Here is a 23,144-nt window from a genome sequence, read left to right as displayed (position 1 = left end):
TTTTCCAGGACGCCTTCGTAACATTTGGGGCTGGCTGAGCTGCCGTTTGGCTTGAGCTCAGCTTCATTAAGCTCCAGAGAAGTGGAAAGGAGGAGGTGCTCATCCTGGAAGTGCTAAGAGAGATGAGCTTCCAGGAGATCTGGGCTGGAGGAGGTGTGAATGGTGAGTCACTGCTGGATGGCTGAAACCCAGACACCTTCAGATACATCCCGCTTGGTCTGCAGTTCGCTGCCTCTGAACTGAGAACGATTTGGAAGTATGGTTTGCATATACTGTTCCGGTGTCATTTACTACTTTCAGTAGTGGCCAGAGGTCTGAACACCCAGGTCACATTTTCTCATAGGGATCGTGCCAATTCTGACCTTGTATCAATGCAAACTGGGAACCAGTCCACTGAAGTCCCCCACACCCCTACCTTTAAAATACAGGACTATTCCTTTGTTGGACCTGGCTGTCTTCTTCACCTTTGCTCTGAGCAAGAATTCATTAGGGAGACGCAGAGAGAGGCCAAGCACAAAGCAGAGACAGACAGACTTTAACCATAATTTTATTAAGGCTTAAATGTCTATCAGCAGGACGGGAGCTGGTCCAGTCGTACGACATAAACAGAATGACACTGTGTGTAATGCAATGGCTTTTCTACACCGTTTGCATGAGCAGAATGAGATCATTGCCAGTTACTTAATGCACTAACCACGTCCCCTCTTCGCTGCCTACTGGTCTCCAGAATGGGTGACCGATGGGCTCTTCACGTAGCTGGGAGACTACCGGGCACGGTGGGGTGTGGGTGCGGAGAAGGGGAGAAGTTGGGTAGTTCACGTGCTCTCAACCACGAGGACTTCTGCTAGTCCATGACGGAACGGCAGCTTGTCAAATACTTAAAATGGTTTTAAATCACAGGGAAGCTAGACACACAGTCCGAAAGGCACCTATGCTAAGCACTGAGCCGTTGGAATGGTGAGAGATGGATGGCGCGTGACTGGGCGGAGGTCAGGATCATATAAATACATTTTCCTTGTTAAAGAAGCTATGGCTTAAGTATCCTTGTAATCGCTTAGCTCCTGTGTGATGCTCTAACCCCCCGCTACTCTGTGAGCGTAAGAAGACCAGGTCCGCTTCAGATTACGGGCGACCATCTGGCAAGCTCTTTAAAGGACCACATCCTTGGACTGATCGAGAGGGACAAGTGGAAGAGCAGCGGCTCTTGATCTCGCCCTCCGAGCCATCCCGGGGGCTCTCCAGCCACAACCTTTCGATAGCCACAGAGAGGAGCTAGAAGTGGACCCTCAGCACATCGTGGGTGGCCACTGACCTTTTGCAATTCATGCACAGTATCGATAAGGACTTCTGCTTCTCGGCTAAGCATGGACGACACATGAGGTGGCCGCAGGGAAGCTGGTAGACGGGCTCTGTTTTGAAGTAAGTGGAAAATGTTTTACCACAGGAAGCACAGGCGTGGACTTGGCTGCTCCTGTCGTGCTCTGGAAAGCAGAGAGAAGAAAGAGCTCTGTCATCACAAGCTGGGTGAGATTACAGCATCACCTGCAAACCCATGGCAGGTTAAACTCTGGCACCAGATGTTCGACATGGGGCCTGACCCTGAGAAGAATGAACACCTACCACTCCTACCATGCTCATTTTGAGCACTTGAAGCTCATGGTAGCTCAGACTGGTCCCTCTTTTCTTTGAACCAGTTGAATAGGTTTAAATGCGCACCTCCCGCTTCCAAGAATCATAGTATGGAAAGGGCTAGAGCACACTGAAGTTTGGCACCACCAGAATTTAACTGAAGAAAAAAAACTAGCAAGTGGCTTTTCTCTTTAGCAGGATTCAAGTCTCTGTCCCCTTTGCCCAACCAGGGACTGAACTATGGACCCCTTTCTCCAAGCTCTGCAGATGTTGTCACCTGCACTGTGCGAACATATACACTTTGAATATCACTTTGAATTCTTGTCACCTAACAGCTATGAAGGTCTGTCCAGATACCACTGCAAAAGCCATGACTTTGGAGGTGCAGTAAAATGTTAAGAGCACAATGCTCCCAGGAAAAGCAGCTCAGAGCCACGCACACTGAAATGAAGCTGCAAAACCAAGTGCCCTTTGAGGGGGCAAAGCTGGCTCCAGGGTATTTTTGTGACACAGAAACAGCAACAAAAAACTCCCAAGTTCTCTGTGCTCATGAAATGATCTTCATTAAGCTCATGAAGAAGCGCACTGGCTTGAGAAGCAGGACACCCACTCTGCCACAGTCTTCCCATGCGACCTTGAGTGAGTCCCTTCAGTGATGGGTACAAAGCACCGGTGGCTCGAGAAGGGACAAGCTAGGGCTAACTTCAGTCTTGCCAGCAAGGGTAGCGAAGACACAGCAGGAGGGACTTCCAGGGTGGCTGGGCAAGCCCGTGGAGGGCTGTGAGCATGCACCAAGGATGCTAGTCCATGCTGACATCTGCACTGATGTGCCTGCTGCGGCTCACTACTCCTGCTAGCCAGACTGAAGCGCATGCAAATATTTTAATCCATGCTGCAAGCAAACCTTCACCTGTTGTGCATAAATACCTTTACGGCTCTCAGTGCCTAAGATGCTCATTGGTAAAATGGGTATAAACAATACCTTCCTGCCCTGCAAGAAGTACGGGGAGCATTAAGGACAGCGAGGTGCTCAAATGCTATAGCATGAAAGTACCTTAAGCAGATGCTACTAAGGCTACTTTGGGGGAAGACCCTGCTACGGAAATTCAGATGCTCATCATTTTTTAGCTCAGCAGAGAAGAAATGGCAGATCAGGCACTGCCCAGCGTAGCCTGCGGTTCCTGTTCAGTTCGCGCAGGGCCACAGGCTATTCTTCTACCCTCCCCTCAGTGATGCCCAAGCTTCCCTGGCCACACCTTACCTGGGGCAGTACTTGTAGTCCACGAAGTACTGCAGCTCCCCTCGCTATGGGGCTGCTGGTGGCCCTTTATTAACCTGGCTGTGAAGGAAGGCATGGAGCTGAGGGCAGAGCTCAAGGCAGCATCCAAGCTTTGTGACAGTTTCTGTTCGTGGGAGACCGGATCTGCAAAGAGAGGCACAGGGGCTGGGAAGAGACCAAGTATGTGCTGCTTTGCCATGGATCTTCTTCACTGAACACCCAGGCAGAAGTGCTCCCAGCTCCCTTCCCAACAGTGTCCGAGATCCCTCAGCATAAAAGGGTTTTGAAAAACCAATGTGCTTTGCAGAGGTCATAGCATTTAGGGGTGAGATCTCTGCTCTGTTGCTGCACTAATTCAGTGATGGACTGGACAAGGTCTTCCCCCTCCCCTCGCCTCCACTTCTACATATGCAGAAGGGAGAGAATGAGACCTCACTTATGCAGGGAAAAATGCTTTGAGATCTGTGGAAGAGCAGCCCAAATATACTTGCTATGTGTTACGCTGCTTCAGACCAAGGGAACTGAGCGCTGAAATCTCAGTTATAGCTCCAATCTGGCATGCACCTAGGTGTTATGGAGGATCTGGGCCTCAAAATGCCAGGAGGCATGGACAGCTCAGTAAGATCAGGGCTCACTATGCAATAGGATTCGGGCACCTCACTCCTTCAGTCCCTCTTGAAAACCCCAGCCCTTCTCCCTCTGCCCTTGCATGTCCTATTCAGTTCAAGCAGGGGAAGCCAGGACTGGTCAGGTCCAATTTCTGGCCCTGGAGCACTAGCTCAGAGCTCTCATGCTCGGCTGCTCAGGCAGACGGAGAACGATCATGCCAAAACAAAGCCCCAGTGTCATTTGAGGACCATTGGTGGTCACACTACTGGTTACCACTTTCTTTCAGAAACAAGCATGCATCTGAATTGAGGGACCAAGCTAGAAAGGAAACTGGGGAACATGGGGCTCTTGTGCAGCATACAGCATTTTTTCTCTTTACCTGCTCCTGAAGAACATAAACAAAGAAACCAGGTGCTAAAAATTAAAGCAATGAAGGCCAGGTAAGTATGGAAGATATGGGACTATGCCATTCAGGACAGGGAAAGTCTTTTAACCTGTCTAGGTATAAAACAGAACGTGAATGGGTGTCTTGGTGATACAAGTAAGTGCTACTGAGATACAAGAACCTAAAGATACAAGATCTGTAGGTTTGGCAGCAATAAAAATAACTATCGACTCATCCATCAATGAGCCCTGAACTCACAGTTCAGGCTCAAAACCTGCAGCTGTAATTCACCTTTAGCATGTTCAGGTCCCTGCCCCAGACAGACCTGGTTTGTGTCGTTTGTTGCCCAAACCTTGGTGATTTGAAATGAAACCTTTACAGAATGCGGAAAAGAAAATTCAACTCACCTCCAAAGACAATCTTATGTCCAGCAGGCATTTGCGAGCTGTGCATTCACACTGCAACAGACTTTCTGCATTTTACTGCCTCATAGATTCTTTGTCTCTCTTCCCCCAACCCACAACATGTATTCAGCTTAAATTTTCCTCTTTTTCTGGGGGATTACTAAACTACTTAGTAACTATACTGAGCAACTAGCCCAGTTTTTCTCAACGTTTTTAGGCTCAAGGCACCCCTCCATAATTTTCCCCGATTTTGACAGCACCACAATTGAGAACTGCTGGTAGACTACATTTGAACACAAAGTGGTTTCACAGTGTGTGTAGGACTTTCTCCCAAGTCCATCTGTTGATATAATAAAAGGAGGGATAAATTTAAAAGGTTTTGGCAACAGCCCCGAGATCTGAAATGAGAAGAAAAAGCCGATACCACTTCAAAGGAAGTAGAGTTCCTTTGAGGATCCCTTTGGTTGCAAAGAGGATGGAGCTAGACTGGTCTCAGTGGGGGCAGACAGATGACAGAACAAGGAGCAATGGGCTCAAGCTGAAGCAAGGGACGTTGAGTTTGGATATTAGGAAAAACTCTCTCACTAGTATGGGGGTGAAGTACTGGAACAGGTTACCCAGAGAGGTGGGGGGGATCTCCATCCTTGGAGGTTTTGAAGAAAGACCAGAGCCTAGGCTGGGATGATCTAGCTGGCCAACGTAGGCAGGGAGGCGAGGGGAGAAGGCAGGGGGAAGAGAGGGGGTTGTGCTGAACACACATCGGGTGTGGGGGATGGAGCAGAGTCTTATCTTCCATGGCACAGGCTCACGCAGGGGCTGCAGGCTCCCCACCTCATCCTCACTCGCCCTCTGCTGCGTTAACCTTCTCACAGCTGCCACCCCTTCTTGCATTACTGTGGAGCCCAGAAACATCCACTGCCTTTGGCAGCTCCCAGCCTGCAAACAAACCAGTGCTGCAGGACGGAGGCAATGCTGCTGCCTCATTTGGCGCATGTTAACTTTACAGGAAACTCGCTCCAGGTCCGATCGTAAACTTACAACTGGAGATAGGATATGGCAAGCTACCTCCTTCTACCTAGATAAGAAAAAATAAGCCAGGCTGATATCAGTTATGGAGTAAGGATTTGCAGTGGTTCTGAACCAGGTGTTTCTCCAGGCTGCCTTGGCACAGGGAACTGCCCCATGCTTCTGTTCTCTGGAGGGGCCTGCCAAGCGGGACTGGGAAGTCCTGTGGCAGAAAGGGGTGCTCCTGCCTGAGCTAGGTTCACCCCACTTCAGCTCTTCAGGTGCTTGATGGAAACAGGCATGCGGAGAGCAGCACTCCTGAAAGGGTCTCATGGCACCCAGTTGAGAACCACTGTTGGCAGGAAAGATGTAGTGTGAAAAGTAACCCTATGCCGGTAAGAACAGGTAGAGACAGAGTGATCCGGGGGTTAATAAACTTAAGACACAAATGAGGAAGAAAAATTGCCAGGAGAAAAGAAAATACTTTAAGTCAAGGACAAAGCCAAAGTCAAGAACGCTACCACCCCTTGTGAGCCAGGCGAGGCTGAATGAAGTCTTTGTTAGAGACTTGAAGAGTAGGAGCCACCAGTCTTCAGGAAAGGAGGGTGCCTTTATCTTGTGTATCACGCTCAGGCCCCAAGCCATCCCCCTCTCCCAGCAGTGAACAATGCTCAGAAGTCAAAGAGAGGACTTGAAAATCCATTGTACTGAGACCTATTGGGAGTGTCCCCTATGCCTAATGTGCCAGTGATACCCCCGAGGAGCTACAGTCCAGGGGGGCCAGGAGACCGACTACAACACCGTGACTATATCTCAGGCAGAGAGCCTGACACCGTGGCTGCTTCCCATTGCTCCCTCTGGACACTTCCTTGGGTTTCTGCACAGAGCAAGTGAGAAGGCTTCTCCATCAGAAACAACCTCTCCCCCTTAAATCGCCAGCAGCCCCTTGTGTGCCCTTAGGGGCAGTGCTACCCCTAAGCCTTTGCTAAAGCTTGACAGACATCCTGCGTGCTCTTTCTACTGGCTATTAGATCCGAGCGTCCCTGGTAGGGGCCCCATGGTTGGAATTCAGATTAGCGTTGTTGACTGGGATATGAGGAGTGTCCTTAAGCGGTGCTAGGGTAAAAGCCAATCTTCCAAGCCAGAAAACTCCACGTAAGGTTAGGACCACTGGAAACATAACGGGGAATAGGAGCCCAACTGCTGTCACAGAATCATAGGAAATTAGGGTTGGAAGGGACCTCAGGAGGTCAGATTTAGTCCAACCGCCTGCTTGTTCCATCCCCAACTATATCTAGCTGGGTCGTAAACATTTTCAAGGATGGAGACTCCACACCTCTCTGGGAGCCTGTCCCAGTGCTTTACTACCCTCCTCGTGGGAAAGTTCTTCCTAATAACCAACATCAACTTCCCCTGCTGCAGCTTGAGCCCATTACTCCTTCTGTCATCTGCCACCACTGAGGCCAGTCCAATTCCATGCTCTTTGGACCCCCCTGCAGGGAGTTGAAGGCTGCTATTCAATCCTCCTCAGTCTTCTCTTCTCCAAACCAAATAAGCCCAGATCCCTCAGCCTCTCCTCACCTGTATGAGCAGCCCCTGCATGATTCTACTAACCAGCTCACCCAAGGCAGCTAAGATTTCACCCTGCTTATCCCCATTCTGGGTGAGTGGCTTGTGTCTAGGCTAGTAAACCTGCAACCTGTTGGAAAATTACTGTGGCAAGGGATGTTCTTCCAGCCTGACACAGTTTGCCAATAAGACCTGAAAAGGATGGGGAGAAAGGAAATGCAGACCCAAGGTAGGGGAGGAAATCAAGTGATGGGAACCAATTACAGTCCCAAACGGGATCATATAAGGTCAAGAGGAGACTAGTGAGCTTTGGTACTGGAAAAAAAAAAAAACAATGCAGAAATTGTTGTAGATAATATTTAAAGGATGACTATGCTGGGGATGGGAAGAAGAGAGATTGGATGCAGATGAGATGGTAAAATCCTTTCAGAAGTATTTGACAGTAGCAAAATATACAAGCTCACAAAAAGGTCCCCAGTTCTGGAGTAGGAAGCTGCAGGACTTAGGAGGGCTAAGGAAAACCACACTTGGGAAGATGCATGTAACTGGTCCTGGGAGGTCAGGAGGGCTGAGAGACGCAGGGAATTATGAATGCAAGATACCTGTTGAACAGTCCATCTGGGCTGAGTGCGAGTCGCTCTCTGTTTTCATTTTTTTCGCACTGCTCTCTGAGGTAGACGTGACTAGTAAGTTTGCAGTAGAAAAATAGGAAGGTTGCAGGCGGCTGCCGTCATGGGGACTTTGCTCCATACAGTCCATTTTCCTTTTCAGAGAAGATATTGTGAGGGGAGAAGGTGCGACCATTTCAGAGTCCTGCGCCCTGCCGAGAAGGTTGGTGCCCGGGATGCTGTGCTGCAGGAGGAAGTGGTCTATCCTTGCCTTCAGCGTTGGGTGAGGCAGGGGCTGGGAGTGCTGGCTAAAGGCGACTCCCGTGAAGGGGTCGCTGGGCACCCTCCCCCAGGAGGCCTCGCTCCGGTTGCATTTCTCCAAGGTGCTCTGGTCGATCACCTTGCCCGAGGGCAGCAGCATGGGGAAAGGCATTATCTCCAGAGTGATGGGGTCCAGGAACTCTTCAGGGATATCCTGAATAACATCAACCAGCTTCCGGAGAGTCTGCTGCTCGCTGCCAGCGTTGCTAAAGGGCACACAGTCGCTTTCCATTGGTGTCCACGGCTCCGGCTTTATGCCGCCAAAGTCCTGAGTGTGGCACCCAGAGGCCACTTGGAACACACCGTCGACCAACTCCGGGGGGCACGACTTGGCTGGCTGGCCCCAGACCTCCAGCCTCTTAATGCAAGGCAGGCCACCTCCCGCTACGTGGGTGATACAAATCTTTAAGTGTGATACGTTGCTGAGTGAGGCTGGGCCTTTATTCCATAGGTCTTGAGATGCAGACCCTGGGTAGGAGAAGCCAGCTTCCATTTGATGGAAGGGAGGCCTCAGCTTGAAGCCTCTGTGGCTGAAAGTCACTCTGCTTTGATTTTTGAGCACGGCCTTCCCCACCAGGGTGAACACGTCTTTATCTGACACTGGCTGACTGGCCAGAGGCGAGAGCTGACCCTCAGGGCTGTTCCAAGAGGTCTTATTGGCTGAGGTAGATGTGTAAATATCGAGCCCGGTGAAGGTTTGGTAGCCTCCTGACGAGATATCTATGTTAATCCTGCAGATCTCTATGTTGAAGGGAAAGGAGATGGTGATGTGGACCGGAGGTTTGATAAAATATTCGCTGCGAAAGCCCCGATTTCTCCTTGCCAGGTCTTCAGAGATGAGGTTCTCCACTTCATATCCGTCGGCAGAGATCTGTGTGGCGAAAGAAAGGAGAAATTGGACTCGATCTGAACCCAGAGAAGAACGTGGTGTAGCCAGCAGTCAGCCAGTCTTTGCCAGACAAGGTGTAAATAAGGGATGAAATGACTGGCCAGGGAGGTTAAAACCCAAGCGTGGGTTCTGATCTCTGGCTCACATGAATTGCCCAGTTGTTCCTGTACGGCTACTTGGGAATAGTGGGCTGTGCCTGTCCACCTGGGGAAAGCAGGCTGTTAGAACAGCTGGCAGAGCCTAGTGCATTAAAGGGAACATGAGAATCCAATGGCAGGTACTCATTTGAGTCCCGTTTCTCTTTTGGGGTTTTTTGTTGTTCTCCCGCCCTGGCGGGGGGTCGGGCTAGAAGATCTACTAGGTCCCTTCCGACCCTTAATCTATGAATCTATTGCAAAGGATTCAGGATGTTCCCTCAGTAGAAAAACAAAGAGGCCAACATCAAGACTAAGAGGAGAGGCAAAGCCAATAGATTGCACATGATTTACTGGCCTTATGCTTGGAAGCACAGCCCAGCCTGCATGGGAAGCATCCTCAACTATGAAACCACATGCCTTCCAGCACAGTGGCTCAGTAGTGCCTCTCTGCACCTCCTTCCGAAATGCTTCCAAAGGGAAACTTAGGCGTCTGCCAAGGAATCTCACCATGTAGCCTGGCGAGCTGCAGTACCTGCTGTTTCTTACACCACATATGCATGGCAGCAGAAAAAGCCACTACCCCACCCCCTCCCCTTGCTCAAACCAAGTACCGAGTAAGTAGCTCCCTCCCATGGCTCCCAAGCCTAATCTAACCAAGACCAATCTGGCTGTTTCCACCCAATGCCAGAGCACACACTCATTTCCTCAAGCCCAGGAAACACTGGGAGCTTATACATGAGCAGCAAGGCTGCTCTGACGCACTAATTAGTTAGTGCCCCCCCCCCCCCCATTTTTAAAGTATGGGGATGCTGATACACAAGATGCTCCAAGTGCTTTAATTGGAGTGGCTCTAAGAGCCGCTGTAATTAAAGCACCCCCCCAACTCCCAGAGCACATGTATAAATGCCCACTATGCCTTTTTACTTTACCTTGTTGCAGTGAATCCTTGGCTTGAACTGTGGGAGGCAGGCATTTATGACCATCTTGGCAGTTTGAGAGCGTTCAGCTTCCAAGGGTCCGAATCCGCTGGGAAACAAAAAAAGCAAAAAAAGGTGGAAGTCAGTGAACAGTGAACGAGAGAAGGTGCTTGTGTGAACAATCCCGAGTGACAGGAGATCTCCAGGTCTGCTCAAAAAATGCAGTTCAGAGTCAAGTGAATAAGGCTGTTCATAATCCAAGAGACCCAATAACCGGTTGTGGGGGCTGCGGGTGAAGATCAAGTTATAATTCACCCGAGATTTGATGGATATACAGTTGAACATACAAGTATTTGGCATGAAAAAAATCCAGCATCTGCAAGCAGGCTGGCAAGTTGATTTTCAGCCTTAAGGGGAGCACAGCCAGGTAATTACAGGAAGTCTTGGGACCTCAATCCTGTCCTGGTATCCACTCAACCTACGGGAGATTTTCCAGAGGCACGAATAGGAACTGCCTGCCTCCCCCCCCATAGCCTGCTTCCTCATTCTGCCTTTAAAAATGTTTTCCCACCAAGTCACAGCCTGTTCTTTGCCCATCTGCAGAGGGAGCGTGGCCTAACGGTGAGGGCATCAGGCTTGGAATACACCTGGCTTCTACTTTGGTCTCTGCCACAACTTACTGCATGACCTTGAGAAAAATCATATCACCTCTCCATACCCACTGCCTCTTCCAGCCTGTGCCTGCCTTGCTTATTGAGACTCCATGTTGTCTTGGAGGTGGAAACTTGTGTTTGGACAGCAACCAGTGCAACGGGGCCTCAATCTCAAACACAACCTCCTGGGTTTCTTGCCATGCACGCAGCTCGTGGTGTACAGGGGTACAGCAAGGACCAATGTTTTCAAAGTGCTTTGAGATCTTCAGATGAAAGAGACCCCTGAATGCAAAATTAATAATCATTATACAACATTGCCTAAGTTACTTAAGGAAGCACTGGAGCTCAGGGATGTCAGCAACATTTTGAACAGCGACTAGAGATAGCTATTTTGAAAACAAGTCAGATGAGCATATATCTCCAACCAGAGAACTACATGCAGGCCAATGAGACCTTATTCTTTTAAAAAAATAATACTCTCTGCAAAGAAGAGATTTAACCTCTGAAACCAGCCTCGGTGCTTAGAGCTATCTTGTAAATCACAAAACCTGCCGCTTCCATCAAGAACAAAGAGCACCTGAAATGATCTTCAATTGAGGTTATTAGCTCAGCCAAAAGGAAATTGGAAATCCTGGGGGCACTTTGTTCTCGACAATGGGGCTGGAAAACAAGAAGGCAGGTTAGCAGATGATGTTTTGCTGTACCTGTCTATGGAAGTCAGAAATGGTGATTCAAGAGCCCAATTCAACCCAGGGTTGAAGGAAGGGCAGATCTCAATCACTTCCTGAAACAGCTGAGCCTGGAAGTTCGGCTACGCCAATGCCTGCCTGGCTGTTTTCCAAATCAGACAGTCTCATGAAAGCAATACTCAATGTTGCACTGCATCCAGGTAAGCAAAAAGAGGCACTTTCAAGGTTGCACAGCTGCAAACTGGGCATCTGTTTAACACAACATTAAGTATGCAATCGTCTACAGCTCACTGCTGGAGGTGCCGTGTCTCCAGACCTGAAACAGATGCCCCGACAGCCTGACTGTTAAAGGTCTCACGAAACTTTTGGTCCACAACCCCTCTCTGGCCACAACCCGTACAAGATAACTCAGAGGTAAATGCAATTCACTCAGTAGCTGAGAATTACATTATCATCTGCTCATGAAGGTATTTTCTTCCTGTCCCTAGGCAGGGGCCAGTTAGCTTATTTTCCAAATTCCTTTCTCTTCAATATACTCTCTTGATCCTAGCTCAGGGGCATATCCACCGTGAGAGCATGCCTAATTCTCCTAGGAAATCTACCACGCTCTTGGCCTCCACCAGATCTTGTGGAGATTAGCTGCAAAATCAGGATAGGTGAAAGCATCCTGGTGAACTGGAAGACTTTCAAGATACCTGTTCTCTTGTTGGGGTGCGATGAGAAGGCAGAAAGTATATGCTTCATGTCTCTCATCTCTCTGTGGGAGGTTGCTCCCCTCTTATCCCCCTGCAAACTGCCTCAATCTGCGCTCGTGCATAATTTGACCGGAGGGAGGCTGTGGATAGGTCGAGACCCCTCCCCATCAAGCTGATCAACAAGGTCTCATTGTTTTCTCATTGCCTTGTCTGTAACCATGGCATCCTCTCGCTCGAAGACCGTAAGCTCTTTGGGGCAGGGATTGCCTTTCTGGTGTGCACCTAACAACAGGCTCTGGGTTCAATCCTAGATCCACAGGTATTATGACAGCACAATAAAGACAGCAAGGTCCCTCCTCCACCTCTGAGCTCCCTGCTGTTTTGTGTACACACAGTTATAACCTGTTCAACACTTTGGGATCCCAACAGGGAGAAATGTCAATAGATTAAAAATAAAAACCCACATTCAAACAGACTGATCTCGTGTTAGTGCCAAGACTTATCAGATGGGAACACTGGGCAATTAAAATGCAGTTTGGCTTGTTAGGACCCCAACACTTTTGGGGGAGGACTCAAACTAGGTGCTACTGTACTGTAATCATCCCGCACTGTACTGTTAACAAGGTACCGTATAGTAATTAATAACCTCTGCACTGTACTGTTACCCTCTGCTGGAAAGATTTCTGGTCAAGACACAAAGTGTACTTCAGGCTAGTTTTGCAGAAGAGGTGCAACGTGAGGAATAACATGCTCCAGTGGAAGGTAATTTAGTCATCTCTTGTGCTAGGACAGAGGTGCCTAACCCCTGCCCCGTGGGCCAGATCCAGCCTATGGGGGTCCCTAAAGGTCTGGAAATTTGGTGGCAGGGGAGCAGTGGCAGAATTGTCGCTCCCATGCTGCTAAAAATCGATGGGAGTCATGGGGGCTGGATAATGTGACCCTGCACTCCCAACCATACCAATTTACAGCCAAATCCCAGCTGGCATGCCAGCTCGCACTCAGGGACCGGCTCTACGCTGCTCCTCCAGCCCATGGGGCCAGGAGATTGGGCACTGCTGTCCTCGATCATAAAATGAAGGCTTAGTGAGGACTTCTAGAGGCCACCTAATCCACACCCTGGTGCTCCAAGGCAGAATCGAGTGCTACCAAGCAATTCCCGGCAGACGTCTGCCAAATCATAAAAACTGCCAGCGAAGGCAATACCCCAATCTTCCTCCACCGTTCCAGTCCTTCCCAATCCTTCTGGTGAGGAGGTTCCCAGTATCTTATCTCAATCATCTTTTGTGCAAATAAAGCTGATTTTCTCTTGTCCTTTCTTCATTTTGGGCACGAATCAACTACCTCAACATGTTTATATTTTATTATTGATGCAACGCTACGTATTAAAATGTGTTTGCCCCCTTTCACCTCTTTTTTTAGACAAAAAAAAAAGCAGGTCCTTCACTCTTCTGCTGTGGGTCACGTCTTCTAAGTATATTGTTCTTATTACTCTCCTCCGGACTCCATCCAGCTTATGTCAGAATATACTGCAAATGCCCTTCGTAGTACACTCCTATTAATGGAGCCCCCAGGAGATTTGCCTTTTGCAACACTATCACATAGCTTGTGCTCCACAATAACCCCCAAAACGTGCTTGCTGTACCCCTGCTTAGGCAGTTAAACCCTCTGATTCTATCTGTGCATTTGATTTCTCTTTCTTCAGTTTAGTATTCTGAACTGGTCTTACCAGAAGGGGTTGGGACTGGCCAGTGATAAGACAGGAAAGCCTGGGAGGGACCTGAACCAGCAGGTAAAAGTCTGCACACTGGAAGAGCTGAGAAACAACTAGAGACTGCAACCTGGTAGGGAAAAGGAAGACAGATCAGACAAGCAATCAGTTTCCCAGGTGGAAACTGCAATGGGTGGGACAAAGATCGAGCCCAGGAGCAGGCACAAATGAAGGCAAGAGAGAGTGAGACAGCTTGGTAGAGTTATGGGGGAAGGGAATGGACCAGCTGGACAAGGAGACTGGCGGAGATGCAGGGACAGACTGGGCTGAGACGCCAGGACGGGTGAGACTAGAAATGCTGGGCAAAGAGACTTGGACAAGAGGCCAGGTGCGGGGAGTCCAGCACCCGCTAAATGTAGGCAATGGGATGGGGAAGAGTAAGCCACCCATGATCCCAGTCTCCCCTTCCCATTGCTATCGCTGAAACATGTCTTGCAGACCTCTCCCACTGCTCTGCAGAGAAGGGGCCCGACCACTGCCGGCTACTACGGCCTGCACAGCCGATGCAATGGTTCTGCCCTGAGAACAACCCCGTGGGTATCAACAAGTACCTCAGGGGGAATTTCCAGGGTGCTTTCCTCCCTCTCATTCAAGTGTAAGGAAATATGAGCTACATCAGAAGAACAGGAACCCCTCAATGGCTACGAAGTGCCAGCATTAAGCTTGCCTGCCCCCCCTTCACCATACCCCTACTCTTGCCGACTTTTAGGGCCCTCCAGGAGCGGCAGGGCTTGGGCCCACCCTTTACGAAGAGGCAACATACCCAGGCTCCCAACTGATTTTTGGGGGCAACCAGTGCAAAACAGGATTGGGTGAGATCAAAGGGTTAACACGAGAGTCTGGAAGTAACTCCAAACAGAGAGTCCCTCCCTGAGCCGACAGCTCCCCCACAAATTCAGCCTCAGTTCCAGCATTTCATAGCTTCACTTTGCTTCACAAAGTAAACGCACATTCAACCTAATGTTATACCTGGACCTGCCAGTGTGACACTAAAGTGTCTGAAATTACAGTGTAGCATAAAAAGATGAAAACTGCAGTTTATAACATGCTCCAAACTGCATCAGGCATGTTACAGAGCAGAGACCTTCTGGCCCGGAAGACTCCTTACTGCCAAATCTTAGATGCAACCCTACGAATGTGGAGGAAATATACCCCCTCTTCTCAGAGTATACACTCTAGCTCAGGGGTAGGCAGAATAGGGCCCATGGGCTGGATCCAGCCCACCAAGGGGCTGTATCTGGCCAATGGCAGGTCCCTCAGCCCCACCTGGCCCAGGCGTAGGGAGCAGTCTGGGCCATGGCATGTGCGGCTGGGTTCACCACCGCTGGGCACAGGGCAAGGCAGCCGAACTTGACTTCCTGGCAGCCCCGGCAGTGATGGCTCACTCTGCCCGGCTGCCACCACCAGCATCTCTGCCACCACTGCTGGACCCAGCTTCACTGCCCAGGCACCCCAGGCTGTCCAGCCTGCATCCACTGCTGGGGATGCTGGATGGAGCGGATGGGCAAGGTCTCCATAGAGGTCAGCCTGGGACCTGGAACTGGTGTCTCTGTGACAGAGATGTGTGGGGAGCTAATTGTGGCCCTGTCCCAGGGCCCAGCCCTGCGCTGTCACAGCTCCATGATCCTGGCCCACTCCTGGATGCCACTTCCCGCCTGCCCAAAGCCCCATCCCATCCACTTGGCCGAGTGTGCCTTGCCCGCGGGGGGTCCTGGGCCAGTCTCCATGGAGACCCCGCCTGCCCACCCGCTCCACCTGGTCCCCTGGTGGTGGGCACCAGGGCCAGATAGGATCAGTTGCTCCCCACCTTCCCCAGCCCACAACAGATCATCAAAACTCCTTAAGTGTCCCTCCAGCCCAAACAATTGCCCACCTCTGCCCTAGTTGGTGGCAACACAAACTCTTGCCATGCTGCCCAGCCTGTGTGATCCAAGCCCGACTGGGAGGGTTACCTTGGAACAGGGCAGCTGGATTTCCAGGTTCACTCGATCTTTTCCTAGGTGGGCCGAGAGGTCAATGGAGCTGAAAAGCATCAGCAAGGTGGGCACTGCACAAGGCGGAGGCCTCACTGTTAGACTGAACTGAGATGTGCCCATGCAAAACAGACCTGCCGTACGCAGCACATTTCTCCTCTCCCTCCCACTCCTGTCATGGCACATGCTCTCACCTCCACACTATCCACACACCTTCCTGCTCACTTCCACTGCGGGGAAAGAGCCGAGAAAAGGGGAAGCGCTGGAGTCTCTCCCTGTCCCCTGTGAAGCAGTGGGTCTGAAAACAAGCCAAGGTATGGGGGAGTATGACCTGACATCCGGCCCAGCTGCACTGGAATTGGCGGGTACAGCTGCACTACATGCAAGAAGTCTGTCGCAGGGACCGTGCACATAGCTTAGGATGCTCTCCGGCTGACTTCCCTGTACCAAAAGAGCATTACAACCATCCTGAAGTGAGCGGGCAAAAAAATGCACCGTCTCTCGCTCTGAGGAAGACGGAGGTGTGAAAATCTTATATTGTTAGGGCTTTTATTTATAAACAGAGTCATGTTGGGGTACATTTACAAGAGAAGAAGAGCACGGCATATACAGCTGTTGATGAGACTCCTAAGGTGGCTGTCAAACCAGCGCTGACTATGCAAAGCGCCAGCAAAGCTTGATGAACCACCGGAAGAGTAAAATAAGGATCAGAAACAAGAGGGAAGGATCTGCCCAGCTACTTCCCCGCTGGCAGGTTCCTCTGCAGTGCTGGATTTAGGTATCAGTCTTGTCAAATGGCTTCTTTTTAACTGACAGTGTCTATTTTTGGGGAATTGAGTCAAACACTTTGTGGCGCAGGTAATTCACCCTCTTTGCCCGGGTCTCTCTTAGCAACTGGAACCACTCCCAGAACTCCAGCTCCACCACCACGTAGCCCAGCCGCCGCAGCTGCCGCCTCTTCATGTTGTGCAGCCCCAGCAAGTGCTTTGTTTTGTAGCAATAGTGATTCCTGGCTACTACTTGGATGGCGAGCTTCACTCTTGCAGGCTGCGGCGTTGCTGGTGAGGAAGGATGTTCAGGAGAGGTCGCTGACTTGGTCAAAACCTTTAGGAGGGAGTCAGTCAGAGTAACCCCATCTGGAGATGCAGAATAATCCACAGGGGACGGGGTTTGCTCATCTCTTGCCCTCTTCTGCCCGTGAGTCTGCACCTCAGTTTTATCATAAATCTCAGAAGACCTGCCACTAGATTTCCCATTTAAGAGCTGATTCATTAAATCATCTGAGGGACTCTTTCCGATGTCCTTCTGCTCATCTTTAACCACCTGTTTATCTGCTGGGGAAGTTATGAAGTTAAAAGGTACTGGGTTTCGGTCTGGGTCCAAATGAACTTCTAGATCGTTTGTTCTGGTGTGAGGTAAGATCATATGGTTTTTGACATACTTGGGCCCACCTAGGATGTTCTCTAGGATAGTGAGCGCCTCCTGCACTTCTGGCTTTACGTAGATTTCTCGCTCTGCAAAACTCAACAGTACCTCGGTAGCTTCTTGCTGAAGCTGGGGCATAAGGCGACTGCCTTTGTAATCTGGGCACTCAATTTCTACACTGCCATCAAGAGTGAACAGGTCTCTTTTCAAGTCAAATTTAGTTTTATTGATTAACTGGATAAATTCATTGCTCAGGGCATAGTTAATTAGGTCATATGGGTAGCGCTCAGTGAATGCCAGACCCAGCAAACCTGTGAGAAGATGCTCAGGGAACTTCCTGAACTCATGCAACTGCCTGTGCAACTGCTGTATGAGGCTGTTGTAAAACCTCTCCCCATTAGGTGGCTCATAATTTAGGCTTCCATATGACCACAAGAACTTGGCGGTATCCTTGCTTCGGCAGTATGTCACCCTGGAAGGCACCGAAGAGGCGACAGCATTCAGAATGCATTTGCTGAGGTAACGCAGGGCTGCGCAGGAGAGACTTATGTGCATAACACCCTGGATGCCTATACTAGGAATCCGAGGTGGAACCACCTTCTCGAGTTGCTTCATGAAGTCCACGTGATCAACGTGAGTGTAACGGAACATCTTCAGCACGTTCACCAAAGCACAGCTGCTCATGTCTTCCAGCCGGGATGAGATCTTGTCTCCAATTCCCTGCATGACCTGCTCTGAGAAGCGGTAGTGTGCCTTGAAGGCCCCCAGGCAAATAGCTCCAACTTCCTCCAAGTTGAAGGAATCCAAGTTCACCAACACCAAGGTCTCCAGCTTCCGCATTAAGTCTTGGGGAGCCTTCCGGCCTTCTCCTATGATGTACACCAGCTGCACCAGCTGGGGCAAGGTGAGGCTTTCCCAGTGCATGCTCATGTAACTCAAGGAGACACGCAAGTAGTGAGGCACGGTACATCCCAAGCAGCGCCAGAGATCTGCCACTAGCAGCAGCTGCTCCAGGTTCATGGTCCACGCCCGAAGGCAAAATTCCCTCTCGTATGGACTCATCACAAAGTGGTTGGGAAGAACTGTTAAGCGGACAAGTGCCTTTAAAATAGCGATGAGTTCCGATGTGCTGAACATCTTGATCTTTTTAACTGAGTAGTGACACAGCATCATGAACTCGGCATGGGACTTCAGGGGAGTGTGCTGCTCCACTGGAAGACAGCTCAGCTTGCAAAAATACTCCACAATAGTTCCTGGGACCAGCTCACTTTTAAGTGTACTTATACTGTGTAAGATCAAGTCTCTTTCTTCTAGGGGTAGGGGCTCCACGGGTATAGAGGTGTCATAACACAGAGAGCTGTATTCAGGCCTTTGTTTCTGAAACATCCGGCTATCCTCCTTACTGTGATAAGCCTGCACCTCAACATCTGGCATTTCATCTCTTTTGGGCTTGGGTTCAACTGGCTGTTTCGGGCCGGCTTGCGTGGAAAAGGGTTTGCTGAATTCCAGATGCAGCATGGTGTTTTTTGTGCTCAGACTTCGGTGCCAGGTGATGCTGTAGGTATTTTGGACTTGCTTGGTGACAATGCTGGAGAATTTGCTAGCAGAGGGCCTTTCATCACCAGCCATGTGGCTTCCAGCTGCATTCTGATATGATGTGGTTTTGGTGGCCATGTAGGCTGATGGATTGTAAAATATTCTGTACTCTACAGGGTTCTGCAGCCTGAGAATCACCTCTGCTTTACTGTCAGTCACCTGAGGGTTCCCATCCTCCTCTGGCTTTCTCCTGGGAATCATCCTCTTGGCCCCACTCCTGGATACAGTTGAAAATGTCGCAGCCCTGCTGACTCCTCCTGGAAGTCTTCGGCATATTATCACTGTAGTCATGGATCACAAATTACTGAGGTCAGAATTGCTTCCAGGTACTGAAAAAAGGGCAGATGAAGAATGAGTGGTTTCCATCTATTAGGATACATTTCGTTTTAAAACAAAGCTTATAACACTACAGTAAGTAAGTTAGCTAGTCTCAGGGTGCATTTCCCACCTGGTTTGTAAGTAGTGACTGAGTGTTGGACATCTGCCTGCAAGTCCAGAATTCAGCAGTTCAGACCACAAGGCCAATCCAAAGTCAATCATCAACGTTATTTTGCAATCTGATGACCTGTTGCATCGTAGTGATGGGATATGGTTGACAGCTTCACTGCTACAAGGAACTCCTAAAACAACTCTCTCGTATTCAGAAAAACGTGACTGTTCTTTCAGTTGGCAGGTCTAAGCTTGTTAGTCCCCACCCCCCACTTTTTTTAAACTGACTAGATTTTAAGCTGAAAACACCCTCTCCTTTTATTTTTTTATAGCTTTGCATCTCTGAAGCTATTAATTCAATCAGTTTGTGTTTCAAATGAAGACGTGCTAATCAGAACCTAAGCAGTTCTCAAAATACAAGCTGGAAGCCATCCCAGCTTCACAGACAAAATATTGAGAAATTACAGTGTCAGGCTGGGGTACTGGGAAGAGATGTGGATCTGGGAGCAGGGTGGATTTGATTTAAAACATGATTTAAAGCACGATTCAAATCACTGGTCAGGAAGCCTTGATTTAATCATTGTTTTCTACAAAAAGTGCCTTCTTGATGTTTGATATCCTTTATTCATTTAACTTCTTGAAACTTTGCACTTTTACAGAGAAGTAAGGGCTTGACTCTGTACACACAAACCTGCAGACAGACAAGAAGGCTGAAGGGTAGGTAATCAGGTCTGTTCTCTCTCATTGCCATATACTGTACAGCTGTTAACAAGGATGTTATCTCTGGAGACACAAATCCACGGTTTGAGAACTGAAACTAAGCATCACAGAGATGGCTTAATGGGACCTTCTAGACTGAGCACCAAGTCCCACTGGGGAGAATGGTTTTCTTTAATCTTTACTAATCTATAAAGGAGTCTCCGGGAACCCCATAAGACTGGGCCCCTAATATAGCCTGTTGTGACCTATTTACAAACATTTTCTAAAAAGGCTACATGCATATGTTGTCTCAAATCGTATACAATTAGAAGTTATAATCCCTAATTCTGTGATGACATCTTTGAGCTTTAACCTATCTTAAATTAAAACTATTTTATATAGGTTTTTTTTTAAAGCATCTTAACAAAAAAATATGATCCAATTAAAAAAAAATCTGATTTAAATAAAAAAAAATTGTTGATTTTTATCCACCCTGTCTGGGAATCTCTCTCACATAAAGGGGCCTGCAGAATGAGTACTGGCCAACTGGACAGACAAGCTGCCTCAAGGAAGGTAAACTGCTGGTGAAAGCAAGGGTAGACAGTGGAGAGGGAGAGAAGCAGCTCCAAAACGAAGGGAGGACAATGAAGAACATGAGAGGAATAACAGGAGGCATCCAGAGCTGTTACTTGTTTCCAGGGTACAATTGGGTATTTAGGAGAAAGGAAACCATGCAGGGAACCAAGCACTCAAATCTTTCAGCTAGGAAAAGTTTCCAGCAGGCTCAGGACACAGGTTTAAAATGCCAGCTGCCACCTGGGCCCCGTCCATACAAATGCTCCCCTGCTACTTCTGTAGACAGAACTGCTCCAGAGGCAGGGTAGCGATGGGAAATCTGGACAGCATCTCAGTGCTGGCAGCCTGTGTGAGGGGCCAACTGAGCCCGTCATGAGGAGTCAGATGGCGATTAGCTACAGCACAAAGCCAGTGCTGTGTACCATGCGCTTCCCCCACCTTGCGCTGCTAACCTCAAGGACGCATTAGACAGGCATCTTCAGCTTCCTCAAATCTGTGCCTCGCTCTTGCTACGAAGAGGAAACATGTTAGAACAGGGATGGGCAAATATTTTGGCTGGCGGGCCACTTAACGAGTTTTGGTGAGCTGTTACGGGCCACACGCACAAAGTCCTTCAGAAGAAATAATTTTAACAAATTATAGATTAAAAACCAAATCATATACTAAAAAAACCCCCCAAACATCAGCCATAACATATTTCAATATTATTTCAAAATATAGTTTTGTTCTGATCTTTGTTTGAGTAGTGTCTATAGAGGCGATTGCATAATAGCTCAAAATAAAGTCTTACAAGAGTATACAGTATTGGGAGGGGGGCTACCTGTGCTAGGTCCCGGGAGTCGGCTGGGGGTGTGAGCAGCAAAGCTTGCCTGGGCACACCGGTGTGGCACAGGTATGGTCTCCCCTGCCGCATCCAGCCCACAGCTGCCCCCACTTGGGCTCGAGCCCTGGCTGCTCCCAGCCGTGCCTGCTCCAGCCCTGGCAAGTGCATACAGCTTTCTGGCAGAGCTGCTTCCAGTGTGGTTGCAGTCGCCCAGGTACTGCTTGGTTCTGAAGACCTCATAGATTTCATAGACATTAGGGCTGGAAGGGGGCTCGGAGGACCATCGAGTCCAGCCCCCTGCCCCAGGGGCAGGAAGTCAGCTGGGGTCAAAGGATCCCAGCAAGATAAACGTTCAGACATTTCTTTAAAAAAGTGTCCAGAGTAGGTAATTGCACCACCTCTGGGGGGTGTCTATTCCAGGCCTTGGACAGTAAAGAAGTTTTTCCTTATGTCCACCCTAAAATGGTCTTGGAGAAGGTTATGGCCGTTGGACCTTGTCATCCCTTGGGGCGCTCTGGTGAATAGGCCCCCCAGATCCTAGTGAACACCCCTTATATACTTATAGGCAGCTACCAGGTCACCCCTGGGCCTGCGCTTTTCCAGGCTGAAGAGTCCCATTGCTCTCAGCTTCTCATCATAAGGCCTGTTCTCCTGCCCTCTGATCATGCACGTGGCTCTCCTCTGGACTCCCTCATGATTCTCAACATCCTTCTTGAATTGCAGAGCCCAAAACTGGATGCAGTACTCCAGCTGCGGTCTCACCAAGGCCTAGTACAACGGGAGGATGGCATCTTGAGATTTGCTTGAGAAGCATCTATGGATGCAAGCTAGAGTTTTGTTCATATTACCAGCTGTGACATTGCATTGGTGGCTCATGTTCATCTTGTGGTCAATCATGACCCCCAAGTCCCTTTTGGCTGTGGTGCTAGTGAGGAGGAGAAGGAAGAGGAACCAATGGAGGAAAGGGGAGCAGAGCAGTGCCCAGACAGCTGCAGTCACACTGGGTGTGGCCCCAACAGGAAATTGTGCGTGCCGGGCCAGGGCTGCCAGTGGGCACGGGAGCGCAGTGCAGGCTGCCCTGGGTAGGACTTGGCCCCATGCGGAGTGCTGCAGGGGCAGCTGCAGGCTGGATAAAAATCAACCGTCAGGCACCCTCCATGGGCCAGATCCAATCACATGACAGAAGGCATCTGGTCCACGGGCGGTATTCTGCCCACCCCTTGTCGAAAACCAGAGGACCATAAGTAACTAGAGACAGCAAAGCTTGAGAAAGGCACTATAGGAGTGATACGTATCAGCTTTTGCATTCCTCTGCCCTGAGACCTGCAACTAAAGGGTCATTAATGCACTATGGAAGCCTTTACGACTGTGCACATTGAGACAGCTTCCCAGCTGAAGCCAAGGAGGTCACGCCTCTGTGAAGAATGCAAGCACAGTGAATGCTCAACCCAGTTTCAGGCACAATTTAATGCACAAAGAGAAGACAGCAAGCAGTGCCCTCTGATGGACATCAGAGTATCTAGACCTCTAGTTTCCTCACCCTCATTGCACGGCCGGCTGTATGCCTAGATCGTGTTCTCTGGGAGAAGGATAAGGAGGAGGGTAAGAGGCAACGGGACGCAGCGATAAGCTTGAAGGAAGAGATGCAAATTTAAGGAGGAAGCAAAGGAGACCAGAAACAGGAGAGAAATCAAAGGGAAAAAAGACACCCCCCAGATTAAGAGTGCAGGGACTGCAGAAGAGGGGGAAAAATCTTTAAAAATGCTGAAAAATGGTGTGACAATATGTTGTGCAATGTCTTGTCTAGTACTAGCTGTCTAAGTGGCTGAGTACGGGGCAGAGAGAGACAGCAGCGAGCTCCTCGCGGCTCGAACGCTGTTGTCCTCTCTGGCACGGAGAGAGCTAAACATCACCGTCGAGCCCAACACGAGGCGGGAGCGCCTCAGCTATCTCTGGATGGCAACGCAACGTGGGGCTTGAGCTCTTGCAGTGGGCGACCCTTCCCGCCGAACGCAAGGGTTGCCCCGCTACCTGCCCACAGCCGGATCAGAGCCCCCCCCCCCCCG

At 49.6% G+C, this 23,144-nt stretch overlaps 2 protein-coding genes across 5 annotated transcripts in view; both read right to left on the bottom strand.

The window, feature by feature from the left end:
• Positions 1–530: 530 nt before the first annotated feature.
• UBOX5 (U-box domain containing 5) overlaps positions 531–23,144 on the bottom strand; it is a 24,938-nt gene continuing 2,324 nt past the window's right edge. For 2 of the 3 annotated variants that reach the window (XM_019526217.1, XM_019526219.1), the window contains exons 2-5: positions 9,765–9,861; positions 7,483–8,680; positions 2,891–3,052; positions 531–1,481 (exon numbers count right to left, since the gene is read on the bottom strand). In XM_019526217.1, the coding sequence (XP_019381762.1) occupies positions 1,273–1,481; positions 2,891–3,052; positions 7,483–8,680; positions 9,765–9,818 (1,623 nt within the window). In that variant the 5' untranslated portion in view covers positions 9,819–9,861 and the 3' untranslated portion in view covers positions 531–1,272. Of the gene's footprint in view, positions 1,482–2,890; positions 3,053–7,482; positions 8,681–9,764; positions 9,862–11,789; positions 12,216–23,144 lie in introns of those variants that run through there. The other variant, XM_019526218.1, reaches the window with a different exon arrangement.
• Positions 16,035–23,144, bottom strand: part of FASTKD5 (FAST kinase domains 5) — a 7,929-nt gene continuing 819 nt past the window's right edge. The window contains exons 1-2 of one of the 2 annotated variants that reach the window (XM_019526215.1): positions 19,000–19,223; positions 16,035–18,880 (exon numbers count right to left, since the gene is read on the bottom strand). In XM_019526215.1, coding sequence (XP_019381760.1) covers positions 16,350–18,842 — 2,493 coding nt within the window. In that variant the 5' untranslated portion in view covers positions 18,843–18,880; positions 19,000–19,223 and the 3' untranslated portion in view covers positions 16,035–16,349. Of the gene's footprint in view, positions 18,881–18,999; positions 19,224–23,144 lie in introns of those variants that run through there. The other variant, XM_019526216.1, reaches the window with a different exon arrangement.

Source organism: Gavialis gangeticus, unplaced genomic scaffold, assembly GCF_001723915.1.
Source record: "Gavialis gangeticus isolate Ggan-Ray unplaced genomic scaffold, GavGan_comp1, whole genome shotgun sequence".
In the NCBI taxonomy this organism is placed as follows: domain Eukaryota; kingdom Metazoa; phylum Chordata; order Crocodylia; family Gavialidae; genus Gavialis; species Gavialis gangeticus.
The sequence above is the reverse complement of the archived record's forward strand: the minus strand, read 5'-3'. Positions and strand labels throughout refer to the sequence as shown.